At 42.1% G+C, this 19,908-nt stretch overlaps 1 protein-coding gene across 7 annotated transcripts in view; it reads left to right on the top strand.

Moving 5' to 3' along the window:
- The window catches only part of wdr7 (WD repeat domain 7), a 104,975-nt gene that overhangs the window by 36,421 nt on the left and 48,646 nt on the right, over window positions 1–19,908 (top strand). For all 7 annotated transcript variants that reach the window (XR_012947864.1, XM_076079908.1, XM_076079907.1 and 4 more), the window contains 3 exons: window positions 7,630–7,748; window positions 8,075–8,198; window positions 15,105–15,218. Coding sequence is in view for 6 of the 7 variants with exons in the window: in XM_076079908.1 (XP_075936023.1) it covers window positions 7,630–7,748; window positions 8,075–8,198; window positions 15,105–15,218 (357 nt within the window). In the remaining variant the exon portion in view is untranslated. The remainder of the gene's footprint in view (window positions 1–7,629; window positions 7,749–8,074; window positions 8,199–15,104; window positions 15,219–19,908) is intronic.

Below are 19,908 nucleotides of genomic sequence, written 5' to 3'. Positions count from 1 at the left end.
TTTTTTTGTCTTTTTAGCGTGGAGCACTTGTTGGAAACAGGAACGAGAGCACGTCGGACATTTTTTGACTTAACATAGTCTGTTCCATGTACCACATTTCTTACCGTTACCAACAAAAGAGAGGTGGATGAATCATCAAAAGAGATGGAAGGAAGGAAGGAAAGAAAGAAAGAAGAAATGGAGAGAAAGGAGAATTTCACTTAGTAAAGGTGGGGGAAAAAGGTCTTTCTTTGCAGAGAGAAACCTGCTCTGGTTCACTGTCGGGGATATTTTAACCAGCCGTCACCATCTGCCTACCACACACACACACACACACACACACACACACACACACAGCTACCTACCACACTACCTCAAGCTCAATACCTACAAATACACACACACACCGAAATCAAATCTATGTGAATACAGTCACACACACACACACATGCATATGCCATGGGTGGCACCCTCGGTTGTCGGGGGAGGCGGGGGTTTTAGTGCTATTGTCACGCCTTAATGGAGGCCAAGCGTGACAAGCGTGTGGACTTATTCACGCCACACGCCTATTCACCAGCATTCAGGGGGAACGCTCTGCCGTGACCTCTGCTCAGCCAGCTACTCCAACCTGGTGTGTGTGTGTGTGTGCGTGTGTGTGCGTGTGTGTGCGTGTGTGTGTGTCGGAGGCTTTGTGAAGGAGAGCTGTTAACCCTGTTCACCGTCTCTTTTCACATGGAAATAAATGAGGAGGCCCCTCTAATATACTGCAGCATTTACTGTCAGATTAACAGAGAGAGCGGGGTGTCTGCACATCATTTAACTTACCTAAACACATCTTACAGTTACTTACAATCATGTCCACACTCATTCAGATACCTTTTAAGAAAAGAAAATCTTTATTTGTCTCTGTTTCGGCCCTTTGACCACACACTGCCAGCTGATCTCAAAGACACTTTCCCCAGTGGAGGGAACTAAAGATAATTCAGGTTTATTGCAACATAGATCTAATTTCCATAGTTTTGGCCATCCTTTCTATCGATGATAACATTTTACTCACCTCTGGGCCAGAAATGATGGACCAAACTATGTAAAAAAAAATACACAGAAGTTGCAATAAGCAAGGAATTTTCCTTGAAAGGGATAGTGCAAGATATTAAAGTGTGGTTGTATGAGGTCCTTCTCCATAGTCGGTGTGTTACCTCCAGTAGATGGAGTTTGGAGAAACGGAGAGGAGTACCAGCATAGGAGCAAAGAGATGTACTGCTGTAAACGTATTTTAAGAAATCCTAGAAAACACGTAATCCAAACTTTGTTGCTTCCAACCGGAGCTGTAGCAATTAATTGCTTAATGAGCTGGTCAATTGACAGAAAATGTACTATTTTGATAACTGATTAACCATTTAAATCTTTTTCTTTTGCAAGAATTGTGACCATGTTCCAGCCCTTCAGTTGTGCGGATACACTGTTTCTCTTTGTCTGAAGTGAAGATACATTGAATATCTTTGAGTTTTGGACTGTAAGTTGGACAAAACCAATTATTTCAAGATGTCACCTTCAGCTTTAGGAAAGTGTAAGGCATACCTTTCACTAAGGTGCTGATTCCATATTCGTGTCATGTGGTGTGACGTTTGCCACCATTTTGTTATTGTTGTTGCGAGGCCTAATTAAACTAAAGTATATTTGACAGGCATGTCAGTGTGGATAATATTTATCTGCATTAGTGTGAACATGATCTGACTTTTAATGCCTCAAGAAGTTACAGCTCCCTGACTTCTCACGTTAGATATGAATACTGAAGTATCGTCTCCATATTGGATTGTTTTTATGATCTTAATACTGTCATCCGAGCATTATTTGCATTGGCTTAGCACCTCATGTTTACATGAATGTTTTCACGTCTGAGGATTGTCTTTAAAACCCTTTCATCAGAAGCCAAACTTTTAGATTATTAGAAAGCAGTAGACAATTCTCACACATTTCTTTCATCCTTTTCATGAAGCCAGTTTGGCCTCCTTCAATAATCAAGCTGGTAAAAAGATCTGCAGGCCGGAAGCTACACTCAACATTCACTCTTTCAAAAGGATTTAAGAATTGTGTGTTTAGGAATAATGGAATCAATCTGCAGATGCTGCGGTTCAAACTTCAGTTTGGTCTCATTTTGAGATTTTGAGACACGTCAAAATGTTGCCAGAAATGCCTTTTGCTACTGAAGCAGTTGTTGATCACTGGCTGCTTTAAAGGAGCAAGGTGTCAGCAGTCCATGACGATATATAACCACGAGAGGTCCTTGAGCATACAGTCATCACACATGCTTGAGCCTGTTAGACATAATAAAGAGATAATGCATTTATTTTATCAGTATGATTTGTTTCTGGTGCACTGATGTTTATTTCCCAGGACTGTAAGCTTTGAACTGGGACTCAACGACAGCATGCTCTGACCCGGGCAACATCTCTAACGGTTTAGTGAGGAACAACTTTACATGTGATACACATGAAGATGTTTCATTACAATAAAGTCATGGTTTAATATTTAACTCAAAACACAAGGGAATCGTATAATGTATTTTAATATACTGTACTTACAGTAGCATGAGTAAGTTATATTTATAATTCCTGAGTTTTATTAATTGTCTAAAGGTATAAATTAGTGTTTAAGTATCATTAGCGTTCATAATTATTTTATGTTGCCACCAATATCCAAGCTTTTTAAAGTAGATGATACATATAATGAGATTTTATTTAATCTTCCTGATTTCCTTCTACCCTCCTGTTTCTCTCTTCACTCTGTCGTTCACGGCATGGCTTCAGAAACACTCTCTCTCTCTCTTCAATATGTCTTTGACTGTACTATCAGTCGATCTCTCTTTTGTATTTGTGCACTTTCTCTTGTTTTTTTTTCTTTTTTCTTCTTTACTTCCAACTGATGCAATGTTGCTCGAACCGTTTTCTCTGTCCTGTCCTGTTGTGTTCCATGTTTCCTGTGTGGCAGCTGGACAGTTTTATTGACAGTTTTTAGATTTGTAACTGCTTTTATGTGAGCAGTATTGGTGTGTGTGTGTGTACTGCATATGACTGCTTTGAAATGTCACAAATTGTATACATGTTTAAGACGTGACTTTACTTTTTAGAGCACAGCTGGACTTTCTGTCTTTTGTTAGCAAAAAGGCTCAAAAATGAAAGTGTTGAAACAACATATTAATCATTCTATCTCACCAGTATAAAGGTTTCTGGTTTCTGGCCCTAGATTGAAGAAAAATCTAATCTTTATTCTTATTGCAATTTGAACCAGCAGATAATATTTTTACCTTGTTTACACATACTGTATATTGGTTTGTTTTAATATTGTTTTCTAATAAATATGGGTTCATAAAATGCTAGTGCCACAGTCTGAAACCTCAGGATTTTTTCACCCTTCCACCCTTTTCCTCATGGCTTCACCAAGTGCTTGCTGGGAAATAAAATATCATCTTTGTTTCACTGGTGCTTTATTTTGACATTCATGTGGTTTTACAAACTTCTCTTTTTACCGGAAGAAAAGCATCAACTGTATTTAATGTAATCCGTTAAATATGACTTTATGCAACTTTCCACTAAGTCCTGCAACCCGGTGATTTATTTTCATTGGATGATTCAGCTAAACAAGGAATATATCCAGTGCTAACATTCAATGCAACTGTGTGTTATTACCACAGAGGGGTGTAACATATCTATCAGGGTTCATATCGGAGACTGCAGCTCACACACCTGCAATTATTTTCTGCTTTTTGTTTTAAACTATAACCACAATTTTTCCCTAACCGTAACCACATAACCATGGTTTATTTAGCATAACTACCATTTTTCCGTAACCTTAAAGGGACAGTTAGCCCCGAAATCAAAAACACATATTTTCCCTCTTGTAGTGGTATTTATCAAACTATATTGTTTGGGTGCGAGTTGCCTACTTTTGGAGGTATTGGCTGTAGGGATGTCCGCCTTCTCTCCAATATAGTGCGACTTTAAGGCACTCGGCTTGTGGAGCTCAATGTGCCAAAAAGAGAAAAAATTGAAAAACTCGACAGCAATGTCTCTTTCCAGCATTGCTGTTGAGGCAGGCAAAAGGAAAAATATGTATCTTTGGTTGAACGGTCTCTTTAACCATACTTTTGCATATGCAGGTATTGAACGGTTTTTGTAACAGTATTTGGTGTTTTCTGTTGTAAAAACCTGAATTAATTCAATCAGTAACCAGTAACGATGTTCTTGTTTTGGGTCCACGGATCGTTTTGGCATCGTGGATGTAAGTCCAACCTAACTTGCCATTCGTGTAAAGATAATTTGAAATGCATTTTTTCTTAACTTATTACTAACTTTCTTGCAGTGGCTTCCTTACTTCTTTTCCTAGTACCTGCTTTTGTTTGCTATTCAGAAGTGTTGTAAAAACCTTTTCTTCTCTCCTGCCCACCACTAATCTCCATTTTGTGTATGTATTTATAACTTCCTAACCTGTTCTTTCCTTCTTGTATATTTCTCTCCTTCTTTTCCTTTGCAAGCTGCTGTCACAACCAACAGTTGCTGCACAGTTGCTGCTGCTACCACTGCTGGGGCCCCTGGGGGCCTTCCTCAGAGGCCCCCTGGCTCTCCGAGCCCTAGCCCTGCTTCTCATTACATCCCCTCAGTCAACGAAGGTACAGACTGACCCGACTGGTACCGCTTAGGGACAGTCTAGCAGCCATACTCTTTTTCAGTTTCTTAAATCGCCAGTCTTTGGAGATCTTCTGCTTCCTAGATCTTCTTTCCTACATCACTTCCTTCTGTCTTTCCTTTGGTTCCTTTTCTCCATCACATTTGTATTTTTGTCACCCTCCATACGTAGTTCTGTTTTTTCTTTGTTCTCTTGACGCTCTCTCGCTCTCTCTCCATGTCATCACAATTCTTCACCTTTCTTCTCTTCACTCCATTAGTTAGTCATTTCCAGCTCCTCCCTCCCCCCCCCCCCCCCCCCCGTTCCACTCCTTATTGGGTCTCGTCACCTCTTTTCTTGCAGCAGTCTTACTTTTTCCTGCAGTGAATGTTAGTTTAGGTTTTCATCTCAGGATTCTCGCTCCAGTTTCTTGAAGTGTCTTTGTCCTTGTTTTGGTGTACAGCTCTGTCTGTTTGTCTGTCTGTCTGTCATAGCTGAGGTCAGTCCACTTTTAATCCAGTCAGAAATTGATAGTTTTTGGTCTCCAAATGCAAATGCTGCAAAACAACACAGTAACTGGTCGAGTGTTTTTAATGTCTTGGACCGACTTGGTCATGAGAACCAGTTCTGCAATATTTGTATGAGCTAGCCATGTTTCTTATCCCCTACGTATTTCTAAAATTAAGATTTTTTCGAAGAATGGTGGAAATGATTTATTTATAATCCAGTAAAAAAAAAAAGAGAGAAAAAAATGCATAATGTAGCAAAATTTGGTAAATGTCATCTTCAGCACATGTCTGCAGGCACCCCAAGTGGACGCCAGTGTGCAGCCCAAAATTTGTGTCCCGTTTATGGCCGACTCTACACATAGCAGGCGCGCCGACTGTGCATGCTCCAGTTCCCTTCCTCGCCTAATTCGGTTGCGTATGCACCTCTAGCTGGTTGGTCAAGAACAAGAACAAAACAAAATGGATACTTTCTTTTAATAAAGTTTGTGCGAGGAGATCCGCCACAGTGTAGAAGAGGATGTACCAGAAGGGATTGTTGTTGTTGGCAGCAGCAGCAGCAGCAGCAGTAGTAGTAGTAGTATTAGCAGCAGTATTAGCAGTATTAGCAGTAGTAGCAGTTGCTGTTAACAGCAACATTAGTATTAGCAGCAACAGGAATAGCTGTTATTAGCAGCTACGGTAGAAGAAGTAGTTGGCCGTTATAGCTGTTGTGTTAGCTGTATTAAAGGCATCTACTACATTGGTCATTGTCAACTACAATTGTTGCTTACAATAACTTGATAACATAAGTCATTAAAGTGGCATACAGTGAAACATCTTGTCTCTGTATAATCAAATTCATCTCAACAATTTCACAGCTGTAGCTCATAGATTTGATTTTTAGGAACAAATCTTAGAAAATGATTCAACTTTCATTTTGTTTTAACATTCAAAGTTTCTGCACGACAGTGATGCAAATGTTGCAACTAGAGGTTGACTGATTATGCTTTTCGGATTGTCGATACGGAGACGACGTGACTAAATATATTCATATATATATTCTTATCACAATATGTCCACCCCTACATGAATGTGATGTGTGTGTAATACGCCTAACCGTGTGAGTTTTTCCTGTGTATGTCGATGGCGGAGGTAAGTTTACATGGTGCCCCTGGAAAAGAAATTTGTATGAAATTTCTTTCCGGCCTAAAAGCGGTTCACTGTCCATTCAAGGTCATTTCACATACATCCTTGGAAAACATATATTAAAGCAATATATGTGAATAAGGTGCTTGGTTTATGTTGAGTATCAGCGACTAAACATTTAAGTCCATCTTTTGTCACAGACGTGTAAAAGCTGGTGTACATTTCTCTGGTGTTTGGTGTAAAATATAAATACTTGCCATGACCTCGGCTCAGACTGATACAGTGTGATTTGTGCCCTGTTAAAGCGATACCAAGACATTTTGAATGTTAGTTCTCTTCAGTCATTCTGGTAAAAATGTGTAATGTATAACACCCATAAACCTGCAAGGTTTTCTAACATTTCCTCTGGTTTCAAGTAAAGTCCTGCACACATTGTAGTGATGCTGAATGAAATAAAACACACTGAAGTTCATCATGCCACGGTATCGTTATGAGGCTTTTGTCAGTCCGACTATGCAGTGCTGTGTATCTGTTGTTTACCTGTGGAATACCATCAAACATGATCAGGCTCTGGTTAGCAGAAATACTAACTTTGCTCTAACCATGACTGCAAGTATTTACCAACAATATTGCCGTGTGTGTGTGTGTGTGTGTGTGTGTGTGTGTGTGTGTGTGTGTGTGTGTGTGTGTGTGTGTGTGTGTGTGTGTGTGTGTGTGTGTGTGTGTGTGTGTGTGTGTGTGTGTGTGTGTGTGTGTGTGTGTGTGTGTGTGTGTGTGTGTGTGTGTGAGAAACTCACTGCTGTCATGTGGAAACAGTTGTTTTCAGCCTGAAGGGGCATTAAAAAAAAAAATAGCACTTCATACAATCCAAAAGGAATTTAACATTATGGGGAATGCCCTTATTTGGTGTCTTTCCAAGTGTGACTTGAGAAGATTGATATCAGTCTCATGTCTGCTGGGTGTTTATGTGCAAGTTTAATAACGGATGCAAGGCTATGCAAAGTGTTTGATCAGTCAGGTGATTTGTGCAGTGCCCATTCATAACATGCCTGTTCACAAGGGGCTGAATGCTTGGCCTGTGGTGTTCTTTCTTGAGAAGCACTCGTACAAACAACAAAAGAGCCACTTGTACACAAAATCAGAAAACAGTAGAGTCATCAGAATGTTTGTTCTGTCCCAACGATTTCATATTGTCTCGTATAATATGAAAAGAAAAAAGTGTTTTTATGTGACAGGAAGTGAGACGTGTGTATGAGCACATGAAAGGCTTTGGACTGTAGCTTTATCCACTGGCCCTACCTGTAGTCTTTTCTAACTGTGTGTGTGTGTGTGTGCGTGTGTCTGTGTGCAGGTTGGAGCCAGCTGGCAGCCATGCACTGTGTGATGCTCCCTGACCTCCTCGGCCTGGACAAGTTCAGACCTCCTCTGCTGGAGATGTTGGCGAGACGATGGCAGGACCGCTGTCTGGAGGTAACACACACAAACACACACACACACACACACACACACACACACACACACACATATTGTACGCACAGGTCCAAGCCAAGCTGCCTGCACCAACCCTGTCTCCTGAGAATTATATTTATATACTCTAAATTATCAACAGAAAATGTGTCTGTATCTCAGTTGTGTCCCCTACTATTTACCATCCAACACATGAATCATGTCCGTTTATTAAAACAAATCAAGCATGACCTTCAACATGGCTGCTTACCTGAAGACCCTCTATAGAAGACTGAAAAATTATGATTAGAATAGCAGCAATCATAACTTTACCCTCTGTGCGGTTTTAGGTGCGAGAAGCAGCACAAGCGCTCCTCCTGGCTGAGTTGAGGAGGATTGGCCAATCCGGACGTAAGGACACCATCGACTTGTGGGCTCCCTACCTACCTCAGTATGTGGACACCGTCAGCTCCCGTAAGTACCTCACACTACCTCTTCTGAGAGGAGGAAATCTGTATTTAGTTGTGCTGGATCTTCTTGATTTTTTTATGTTACCAAATGACAGTATTTGTTTACAACTCAGTTTCTTTACACATACTCCGAAACATGTTCAGGTCTATGCCGTGGTATGGTTTCAGTATTGATATCAGGATATTTAACGAGAGTATCGAATCAAATCTCATCCCCAATTCCTCCAACGCCCGGGTTTTTGCTTCGGCAACGAGCACAGCTGCAAACCCTCTGCACCTCTCTTCACTTGAGTATCAAAGACACACGGCAGCAGATCTGATGATACAACCACAAAGTGGGTCGTTGATTGTTGGCCTAGGGTGTTCTTGTGTTTTGTATGGCCAATCCATGACTAGTACAGAAGTCCAACCAGGAAACACCGCTCAGCTTCAGATCAAGGAGGCCGTTTCTCCATCATTGCCCATGTGACGGTTGAAGTCCCCCAGCAGAACTATAGTCTCCAGACAGTATCCTTTTCCAGGACAATATGGCCGGGTATTTTGAGCTGCTGTTCGGTGCAGAAACAACAGTCAGAGACTTCCTCACAGCGGTGCTCATCCGGGGGCTTTTGAGTATCCCCACACCCTCCCAACACCTATCACTCTGGACAAGTCAAGAGTCCAGGAGTTTGGTTCCAGAACAAGTGCTATGCGTAGAGGCGAGCCCGGGTATATGTAGTTGGTATCGCTCTCGCTCCATCCCGCTACAGTTCCAGAGAGGTTCCACATCCCTAGAGTCGATCTGTGATGCTAGGAGTCAGTACGCCTAGGTCTCCGCCTATACCCGCTTTCCAGCTCATGATGCACCCAACATTCTAAATCCAAGTCCTGACCTGATAATCAGACTACATGTCAATTTCGTTTCATTCATTTAGTCTGACATGTTCATGTTAGCTGATTTCTGTTGGTAGTGGCCGTTATTCCATTAGCCCAGAATCAGTCCTGACATTTCCGCCCTTCCCACCTTATTTCATGGGCGACTGTGGCTCAGTGGTAGAGCAGGTCGTCCTTCAATCAGAAGATCAGCGGTTTGATCCCTGCTATCAGTGTATGAATGGGTGTGAGTGGGTGAATGACATACAAGTCCATTTACCATTTGCCATTATAGTCCTGGTAGTGGTTTCTACAATCAGTTTGCTTAATGTTTTTCATGTTGATTCAAGAGATGTTTCTCTGCCTTTGTTTTTCGTGGATATTCTAAAGTGGCTAGGTAGCTTTGTAGGAAAAGTGTGCCCATTTTTGAATCCCTCCTACAGAGCTATGATAGAAATAATGTTTCTAGAGCTGGGAGCGGTCAATGAAAGCAACACAAGACCTACTTCTAGATCTAAAAATATCAATCCATCACCCGCTCTCTATCCATTTGTCTTTTCCTTCTCTTCACTATCTTTTTCCTCTGTCTTGTGTTCCCTGGTCACTCTCTCTGTCTATAGTTACACCTGCTGATGGGAAGAAAGGTGAATCTCCACCTCCTTTTCTAGGAACAGCCTACCGAAACGCTGTGTGTGTGTGTGTGTGTGTGTGTGTGTGTGTGTGTTTGTGTGTTCGGTAGTCGCCTTGTGGTTGGTGAGGATGCTGGGGGTTTCTCAGGGGAACGGTTGCCATGGAAACGGGCACCAGTCAGTGTTGTGTTACCACAGCAGTACCGCAGGTGGGGGGTGGGGTGGGGGGTGGGTTGGGGTGGTGGGGGAGTGATGGGCCGGTGACCTCAGGGGGAGGAAGGAGTGGGCGGGGGCAGAGACGGAGAGATAGAGCGAGGTTAAAGGGTCATTGAATCTGATCCGACTGGAACAGAGAGTAAGATGACTCCTGCCCGTCCTGGAATATCACGGGAAAGTCTGGGAATGTGTTGAATCCTCTGGAGAAGTCCTTTGAATCTCTGGTTCTATTGTTGACCACCAAAAATTACATTTGGAACTCAAAACTCAACATTTTACCTTCCTGTAAAAACTGTCTGTGCAAACCGAAGCTAACGAGCAGTAGCACTAATGTATTGAGAGGAGGGTGACGGATATTTTCCCATTATTTAATACTCAAATCAGGTCCCTCTAAAGTCAAGACCATGTCCACAGCAAATGCTGCTCAACATGGGAACTCAACAAAGATCTTTAGATTGTTCTCAAGCTGGGAATTCTCCTTGGAAGTTGGGCGTCAGCATTGCGTAAGCTCAACTGAAGCATCCATCCATTAGATCCACACCGACTCTGACCTTCATTGCAGCTTCAATGTTCTCGGATGCAGCACCCAAGGAGCTGAGTGGACAGTTGACGACATCGGCACCATCAAAAATGTACTAAATATGCTCCAGGGCCTCAATCAATCACTAGAGATATACAGTCATAAGGTCCACAACACATAGACGGCATGGGATTTGTGTAATTGGGACAACAGATTGTCAAGGAAGACCCATTTTTTTATTTTTCTTGTTTATCAGTGTTAACATCGGGTTTCATGACACCCCATCAAAATTAAAATCTTCAACAGATCTGTAATCCAGCCACATCGGCATTTTTGAGAAACATTTCTCTCCCATAACGGACATTATAATTATAGCACCATACAAGAAGAACGGCCACATCGGAGTTGAAATCAATAACCCTACAACCCTCCACCGATCCTGTTCGTCAGCAATAAACTCAACACTTCTGCGAAGGAGGCGGCAAGTAGCCAATCACAGGCAGAGTCTCATCTGTTAAGCTACCGCGTGCCAAAGGTTGCTTACCCCTGCTGTACACTGTCCACCTCTCACACACTCACTCTGTCACTCTGTTGTCCCTCACATGGGACGAGCAGCGCGACATAAATGGAGCGATCGGGCCTATTTCACACTGTTGACACTGTCATCAAATAGGCCCTCTGTAGTCCTCTTAAGTCTCCCTCTCTGTGTGTCCGTCTGTCCCTCAGCTCATCCTCTCCGGCAGCAGAGTGGTCGCTGTTTGAAGGAAGACACCTGTATTTATCCATTAGCTTTTAGTGAGAGGAAATGTCACCGAGTCCCACCGTCGCAGCATGGGGCTGACCTTTGTAGCTCTCTTGGAGGCGTTTAAAAGGCTTTAACACCGCGGACACAGGCCGAGTTGTTAACCTGCACTCAGAGGAAGAGATGTATACTGTCCACATTGTCTTTGTCATCGCTGCCGTATTAAATCAGCCGCTTTTCACTTTAAAGGAGCCGTTCGACATTTTTGGGAAATACTCATTAGCTTCCAAGGTCAATATCACTCTCAGGTCTCAGGTGTGTTGAATAGGGACATGATTAGCATAGCTTAGCATGAAAGTTGGGGGGGGGGGGAACAGCTCGCCTCTGTCCAAAGTTTCAAGAATATAACAACCAACACCTGTAAAACACAGGACGTGCTGCGCAGAAATACTATCGGACAATACGCTTTAATCTCTGAGGTGGAAGACTTCCAGAGCTGCAAGAGGGGGAGAAAAGGGGCGGTAAGGGGCCCGGGAGAGAGCCTGCGTGGCTGGGCATGGAGAAAGAGTCCACCTGGGGAGAGGGGGGGCTGCTTGGATAGAGAGGGGCTCTACACACACTTTACACTCTCATATCCACACACACTTGATTAAACAAAGTCCCCAGCATTGTTCGCCCTCACGCACGCATGAACACACACACACATTTTTTGTGTGTGCGTCTTTGATCACTGAATGGCTCCTTAAGTTCAGTATATCCGTCTTCTTTTAACTCATGAACCTGCTGTTGTTAAAGCTCCGCCTCATTCGCTTTTCTTGTCGTCCTCTCGTCTCCTCCTCCTAACCCTTTTTTCTTTTCTTTTTGCATATGTCTCTCCATCACCTCTCCTCCTCCCTCATCCTCCGCCTCTCCTCCCGCCGCTCCTTTTCCTCAACTCCCCCTTTTTACCTCTCCTGCTACATCCCCTTCTTCTCTGCCTCCTCTTCGTCATTCTTACTTTTCATTTTCCATTTGTGTTTGTTTGTTTGTTTTACTTGTTTTTCACATATTCACACATTAGTTTTAGTTAAACTTTTAAAACAATAAAATACAAAAAAGTTATTTATATATATATATATATATATATATATATATATATATATATATATATATATATATATATATATATATATATATATATATATATATATATATATATATATATATATATATATATATATTAATTATTAAAAATAGCACACACTGATCAGGTGGGAAGCCTTCCTGCTGCTTTTTAACAAATCTAAAAATAAAAACACAATTCTGAAATGTGTGAAAGTGAAACCAACCTGCCTCATCTTACCAGAAAAACCATGAAGTAAAAAATATTCTTTTGATAATTGTGTCAATAGTTCTTAAAGAAACAACAAATAATCAAAATGCAAAAGGAATTAAAGTTAAAAAAAAAAAAGAGTCGAGCCCACTGTGATTTAAAACAAACAGGGCAGGAAGTACATGTTTTAAACAGAGGAGGAGAGAGAGAGCAACAGAAGGAGGAGAGGACGGGATCCTGGAGGTTAACAAGGCATGCTGGGAGCTATGTGTCATGGCTGACATGACAAGCTTGACCTTGGAGCAGGGCGGAACGCCTCCTCCTCCCCCCTGTCACCCACCCCTCCTCCACCTCCTTCGGCTCCTGCGCCTCTCTCTTTCTCATTCTCTCGCCTCGGACAGTTGAGTTATAGGGTGTGTGTGTGTGTGTGTGTGAAAAAGACAAACCCCCTTAAACAACACACGCAGACCAGAATTAGCCAAATCTGCACAATGTTTTATCATGAGACACGTGTTCATAACTCTGGAAAGTTATTGCAGTGACATCATCTCCTCCATACAAAGTAATCCATCAGCAACGTGCAGAATATTCCACCATTCTGCCTTCATGATTTATTTCTAGTGCCAATGCAGGAGGCAGTGTGTCCTTTACATATCGAGGTGGATCGAGAGATGACAGAAATGCTCCGAATTTTTTGAATTTAGCTATTTTTAACAATAGTTTATTTACAGTAACTATATATTTTTTCCTAACTTGAACCATGTTGTAGTTGCCGTGCGCCGATATTGTAGAAAGTAGTGACTCCATACTAGATTTTGGAAGAAGCTAAAGCTTAGGTGCACTGGTGTTAATGGGCTGAGAAGTCTTTTGAACCACGGACCTCACAGTAAAGCATCTGTGAACTGAACTGAACTCAGAGAGATGTAGAAACATCGTCAGTCTTTGTCCAATCACAGCGAAGCATCAGTTATGTTTTAATTAAGTTCAATTACCTTTTTATCACTTTAGCGTTTTGAGACGGATAATCAACAACGTGTGTGTGTGTGTGTGTGTGTGTGTGTGTGTGTGTGTGTGTGTGTGTGTGTGTGTGTGTGTGTGTGTGTGTGTGTGTGTGTGTGTGTGTGTGTGTGTGTGTGTGTGTGTGTGTGTGTGTGTGTGTGTGTGTGTGTGTGTGTGTGTGTGTGTGTGTGTGTGTGTGTGTGTGTGTGTGTGTGTTAAAGCTGCACACTCATTATGTTGAGCTGTCAGCGGTGTGTGTGAGCAGGTTAATTGGAACATGATGCACAACGTTAACCAGGATTAATTAATGTAATTACACTGTGTAATTACAGTGTTTTCCGGTGAGCTCAGGGTATCCTTCTGTGTGATGTTTGAATTATTATTGTTATCTTCTGGGATGGGGGGGGGTAATTTCTGAAATTAGCATTTTTTGGCCGTTGTTTTCTTGCACACTGATGTGTGTGTAATTCATTAAATAGGCTGTTTTCCCAGAGATTAGCCCAGCATAGGCTCTGTTACCTTTAGTCGCTTCATTCATTAGCGCAGCATCATTCATTAACCCAGCCGCTAATGAAAAGCCATTCTTAATTGGCAATGGGGAGATAAGGGCTAAATGAAAACACTAAATATAGTGTCTGTGTGTGTGTGTGTGTGTGTGTGTGTGTTCTCTCTCCATTAACTCTCCAGATAAGGAGGAGGCCCAATAAACCTTTATTAGCTGCTTAACCAGCACAGTTAATAAGGATCAACACAGAAACCTGGTGTGATGAGCTTACAACACACACACAACTGAACTGTTTTCCGAGGTCATTTGACTAGTACAAAAGAAAATGGCGATTGTTGTTAGTTGTTATGCTGGCCACCTGTAACCAGTGTAGCATCAAATGCTACACTGGTTACAGAAAACGAGCCGAACAAAGTGGCGATAGCAATGTGCTCTTCTACGCTGTGACAAGATTGTGTGAATGAAGCATTAAGCTGCTAAATGTTACTCATTTACTCCGGCTCTCTACTTCTCTCTTGATTTATCACCTCAGTAAACATTGTAAACATGAGTTTATGGTCTCAATCTCTAGTCTTCTTCAATACAGCATGATGTTCATTTCGTAAATGATGGTCCATTTAGAGTCAAGTAGACCAGAAAGCAGAGTATGCTTTAGGGCGGGGCTTACTGTGATTGACAGGTCGCTGCTGCTACCAGAGACGTATACAGCGTCTCTACGTCACTCCTCAGCATTCCAAATATGGTCACTTCTGTTCAGTGGTTGCGCTAAAAATAACAAATGCCGGCGGCCATGATCCAAGATAGCAACGGCGACCCTCCAGCTACTTGGATTTGAATGGGAATGTCCCTTCTACTAGTATTTTATTTCTATGGCAACTACCAACCACACTGGACTTATGTATGCTAGTCTTACAACAAGTAACTAGCGTGACTATTTCAGATCAGGAGGTTTACGATGTGTTTCCTACGCACAGTGTGCATTTATTTATTTGTGTTAATGATGTCAAGTGACATATGTTCCGACTCGCTGTATGGGTGTGATAAGAATATTTTACAGGACTTGAAATGACATACTTGTGTGTGTCTCTCTCTCTCTCTCTCTCTCTCTCTCTCCCCCCCCCCCCCCTCCCCTTAGCTGGGTCGGCCACTGAGCCCTCCACTCCGGCCCCGCCTCCTCCCGAGGCTCAGCCAATCGAAGCAAAGGTTCCCGAGGAGGAAATGGACGTCACGGATGATGACATCACAGCAGGTAAGGACATACATTTTGACGTCTATAGAAAAAAGGCTTATTTAATTAGTGTTGGGCAAGCTAGTCATGTGGCTTTAGACACATCCCTGCTGCATAGTTTACCTTTAAAGCAACTTACTGATAAACTGTGACGTGATGTTTGAGGTCTGAAATTTAGGGATCTCTTTTTGCTCAATGACCCGTGGAGCCCCATCTGGTTTGATACAGGAAACATTAGAAGGCCATTTATCATTTATGTGCTACTGAATTTAGGGGTTTTACTTGGGTGACTCTGAATGTAGGTTAATCATAGAGTGTGTGTGTGTGTGTGCGTGTATAATATCAGTCTACTGTGACCTGCATGGTGTCAAAGCAGTTTGGTGTTTAGTGTGCACACATGCTCTCTCTCTCTCTTTGTCTCTCGTTCTCCCTCAAACACACACACACACACACTTTTCCAGTCCATTTATCTTTTGACACATTATCCTGAAAGTTTAACCGTGACTTACACTGACAGGTAGCTCGGCCTGGTGGATCTTCTCCAGAGACTACAGTCACACAAGCAGCACGTTTTTATTCATCACTGATCACAATATAATAACTTTATCATTAATGTGTAAAGGTCTAGTGATTAGTGGTCGTCCTGCAGCAGCTCATCATCATCTCATTAACTGTAATGGATCAGAAATCGCACGAGAATAAAAAGCGAATGAAGTGACCCGTCTGAAGGGAAGTTCACATTGTGAAAAGCACTGCAGTGTCGGCTCTAACGCCGTCTTACCACCTCTCCTTCCTTCTCCCTTCATCCTTCTCTCAGACCAGTCAATATCGCACGTGTCTGACAATTTATCATTTCTCACGGCTCATTTTTCTCCTATTGACAGCGGTGTGTTTTTTTTTCTTCATTCAGTCTCTGCAGTATTAAATCTGTTAGCAGACAGTCTGAATCTTCTCTGCTGCGGAGGAAAAAACGTTATTAGGTTTTCTTTGCTTCACCGTCTTTTCTCTTCCAAACTTCCTTCCTTCTTCCTGTGCTCCTCTTTTCATGAAGCCATTTAAATAAATCGTGGATGTACCGTTTTGGGAGCCTATTTGTGTTTTGTGTAGTGAACAAACAGCTGCACATGTGTAGTTTGTGATAATAATTCGTAGGTCATGTTTTTTTTTATGAAAATCAAACCATGGATTGATTCACAGGAACATTATATATCTCATTCCATATAACATTTATGGTTCACTTTCTTTACTTTGTGTGTTTGTATCTCTTGTTGTTGACAAACTTAAAATGACTGTTATGATAGTGAAGAGTTATTAGGACAGTGTCTCACGTCTTCTATCTATTAGTTTATTTTTTTGATAAATCAAATATTTGTTAAGTTTATGAAATTTCATAATTTCAAGGCGACATCTTGAAAATGTCTTCTAAACCCAAAGATATTCAGTTTGCTGAGATAAAAAATAGGAAAAAAGCATCAAATCCTCACAGTGGAGAAGCTGGAACCAGACAATAGTTTTGAGTTTACTTGACAAACAACTTTAGGAATGATGAGGTTCATAATCATTAGAACCAGTTAAATATACTACGAGGAACATTCATTTTGTGTTGATCTTGCCGGTGACAAAAGCGGTAGTTTCTCCTCGGACCAGGTTCCCTTTGGAAAACCATCTCATTTTGCCCTGCGCAGTCCTGGTTCTGGTTCTCCCGTGCCGCCCTTCCCTCCAGCTGGTCCAGCAATACGGCCTGGGTCTCCAGCAGCGTGGTGTCGGTGTCCTCACAGTAACTTTAAGAAGAAAATGCCAAATATTATCTGATGTGCCTAACGTACTTGGCAATTAACAGTTTCTGATTCTGGTTCTTCTCCAATGTGAGGATGTACTGCTTCTTATGTGACATAGACTAGAACACCCCTCCAGAATGATTTGAGACAGGAGGAGGATCTCGTGTACAGACAAGTTTTAAGTCTATTATAATGCAGTCAGCTAACGGTCTGACGACGGATAAGCCTCGGGGGGGCATGGGGTCTATATTTCTGGATGTCTGGGCCAAGACTTCCTTTTCCACGCGCTGCTCATAATAGTTTACAGTCCGATTAGCAACTTGAGATGGGAGGTTGGAGTTCAGAGACGATGCGTGTTGTTTCTCAGGTGTCCAGTTATCAAGTTAATTTTAAACCAAATAAATAGCTAACTCGTCATCAGACAATAGCCGCTGGGTTCCCACAATGCATTTCAGTCAATGCGTTCCGTCTCTTTTGTTCTCCACACAATCAACGCCTGCTCCAACAGGACTGGTCAATACGACAAAGACTACAAACAGAAACCAGGACATTTCCAATACTCAAATCTTTGACGTTTGAATTTCTATATTTTACATATGGCACAGAGTATGTATCCTGTACTCGTTACTCCTCACTAACATCACTACTGAGAGAACAGAGGGGAGGCAAAGAGGAGAGCAGATAAGTGTGAAATGGAGGAAGGGAAAATGAGGGAAAACAGAAAGAAAAGGAGCAAAATGGGAGGAATGTAGAAGAATGAAAAAGGGAAAGGATGGAGGAGAGGAAACAGGAGAGGAGGGGACAAAGGAAAAAAGAGACGTCGACAGCCACAGAATCACTTGGCTGCAGGCTGTTACCACAGCGATAGACTCATCACCTCAGTCTACTGTCTCCGCTGTCACACACACACACACGCACGCACGCACGCACATACTCTCTCACACAGTTCAGGATGTGCAGGTGACAACAGTTGTTGCTCGGTGCCACAGCTGCAAAACCTCCCAGACCAGAGGTGTGTGTGTGTGGTAATTATGTCCCTGGTTGTGTCAGGGGATGTCATTAGGATCCACAGCACCCTCCTCAAATCCCCCCACCACCCCCATCTCTTTCTCTCTCTGTGTCTCTCTCTCTCTCTCACACATACACACACACACACACACACACACACACACACACACACACACACACACACACACACACAGAGACCTCTATTGGCATGACATTTTGCTAAAGCATCCCGACAAACAAATTGAAGTGAGTGATGCATACAGTGAAAACATGAGAAACACTAATGATGCACAAATAACAGAATGAAACCATAATAAAGTAATAAAAGTGTACAAGACAAACCAACTAGGACAACTCTGTGGATTATAGTTAATAACACTTGCAATGTGAGGATGTAATGGTAGAAAAGTTCCAAGGCTTTGATATTGGTAACGACAAGCAAAAGAAAATGAATATTTGTATCATTAACGTGAATATAATTTCACAGTTGTATACAGTAAAGTGGCTCTCTGAAGCCCTGGAGGTCCATCCATTGGTAATGAGAGCGACTGCTGGGGGAGCGTATATTTCTTGGATGACTGCAGCTTGTGCTTGTTTATACTGGGCAGTGGGTAATTCCTGGATTTGTGCTCCTAGTAGAGGAACAGCGGACTGACTCATGCACTGTGCCTGTGTGAGGCTGCCTCTAACTGGTAACACTAACTCTGTATTTAGTTTAAATCTGCAGGTGTGAAGGGTTTGTAATGTGGATTGATTTCTCTCTCTCTCTTAAACAAACTAAAGCTGTATTCATGTATTCTCACTGGTGCCGAGATAGTTCGATGGTTAGTCTATCAACAGACAAATAACAGTCTGATAAAGTGAAAATGTTCAATATTTTCTGGTTGCAGCTTGTCAAATGTAATGATTGTCTCTGTTCTATATTATTTTCAGTTGAATATCTTGTTTTTGTTGTATTATCCTCTTGTCATTGGACCATTGTTCAGGCCATGGATGAGGCCCGATCATATTCATGTGGAATAGTAACGTGGCTCCACACTAGAAGGAAGACTGAGAGTATCTCATCTCTGCCTCTGATGGAGGGGGTGACCTCAGGGAGGTCAAAGGTCCATGCTGGACACAGCCCCCCCCCCAGACACACACACACACACACACACACACACACACATTATCTCTGTGCTGGCGGGCATTTTGTCTCCTTCAGGATTCAGAGACTTTATGAGCTGATGTCTTCCAGCCACCAACATGTAGAATTAAACTACAGATATGTACTTGTAGTAGTATTGTTTTCTATGTTTTCTGTTTGTTGGATGGAACGAAGGAAAGTCAGATAAAGGTCAGAGGTCAGGCTGACCCTCACCTCGCGGTGTCATTAGCCCGGTTGTGATTTGGTTAGCTGAAACGCTAGCCTCCCCTGCTAATCTGATATCAGAGCCTGCAGGTCGTGTGGGTCAGATCACATTTCTCCTCAGAACAGATTGAATTTATGGAGAGACAAATGGTCCGAGCTGCAACTCTGAGCGCTCTGGATTGTTTCTGGTGATTGTGTCTCTTGTGTTCTACACAGTGAGGGACCCAGCTGGTGTATGGGGATAGTATTATATTACAGACAGCAGAGTGAAGTTATTGATGTACAGGAATGTATTTCTGTTGTCTCTATATAAGATAGTAGTACAGGACATTACACAATAGTATGAAATCAGAATAACATTGTTTATACACTATGATACAGTGTAGTAAGTTGTGATTTGGTATGGATTGATTTTGATATAGCTTGGTTTGATTTGATTTGGTATGGTTTGATTTAGCATGTTATGGTTTGATTTGGTATGTTATGGTATGTTATGTTATGGTTTGATTTGGTATGTTATGGTTTGATTTGGTATGTTATGGTTTGATTTGGTATGTTATGTTATGGTTTGATT

The sequence above is a fragment of the Anarhichas minor genome, unplaced genomic scaffold (assembly GCF_050575085.1).
Source record: "Anarhichas minor isolate MPS153535 unplaced genomic scaffold, ASM5057508v1 ptg000073l, whole genome shotgun sequence".
NCBI classification, from domain to species: Eukaryota; Metazoa; Chordata; class Actinopteri; order Perciformes; family Anarhichadidae; genus Anarhichas; species Anarhichas minor.
This window is presented reverse-complemented; position numbering and strand designations above follow the sequence as displayed.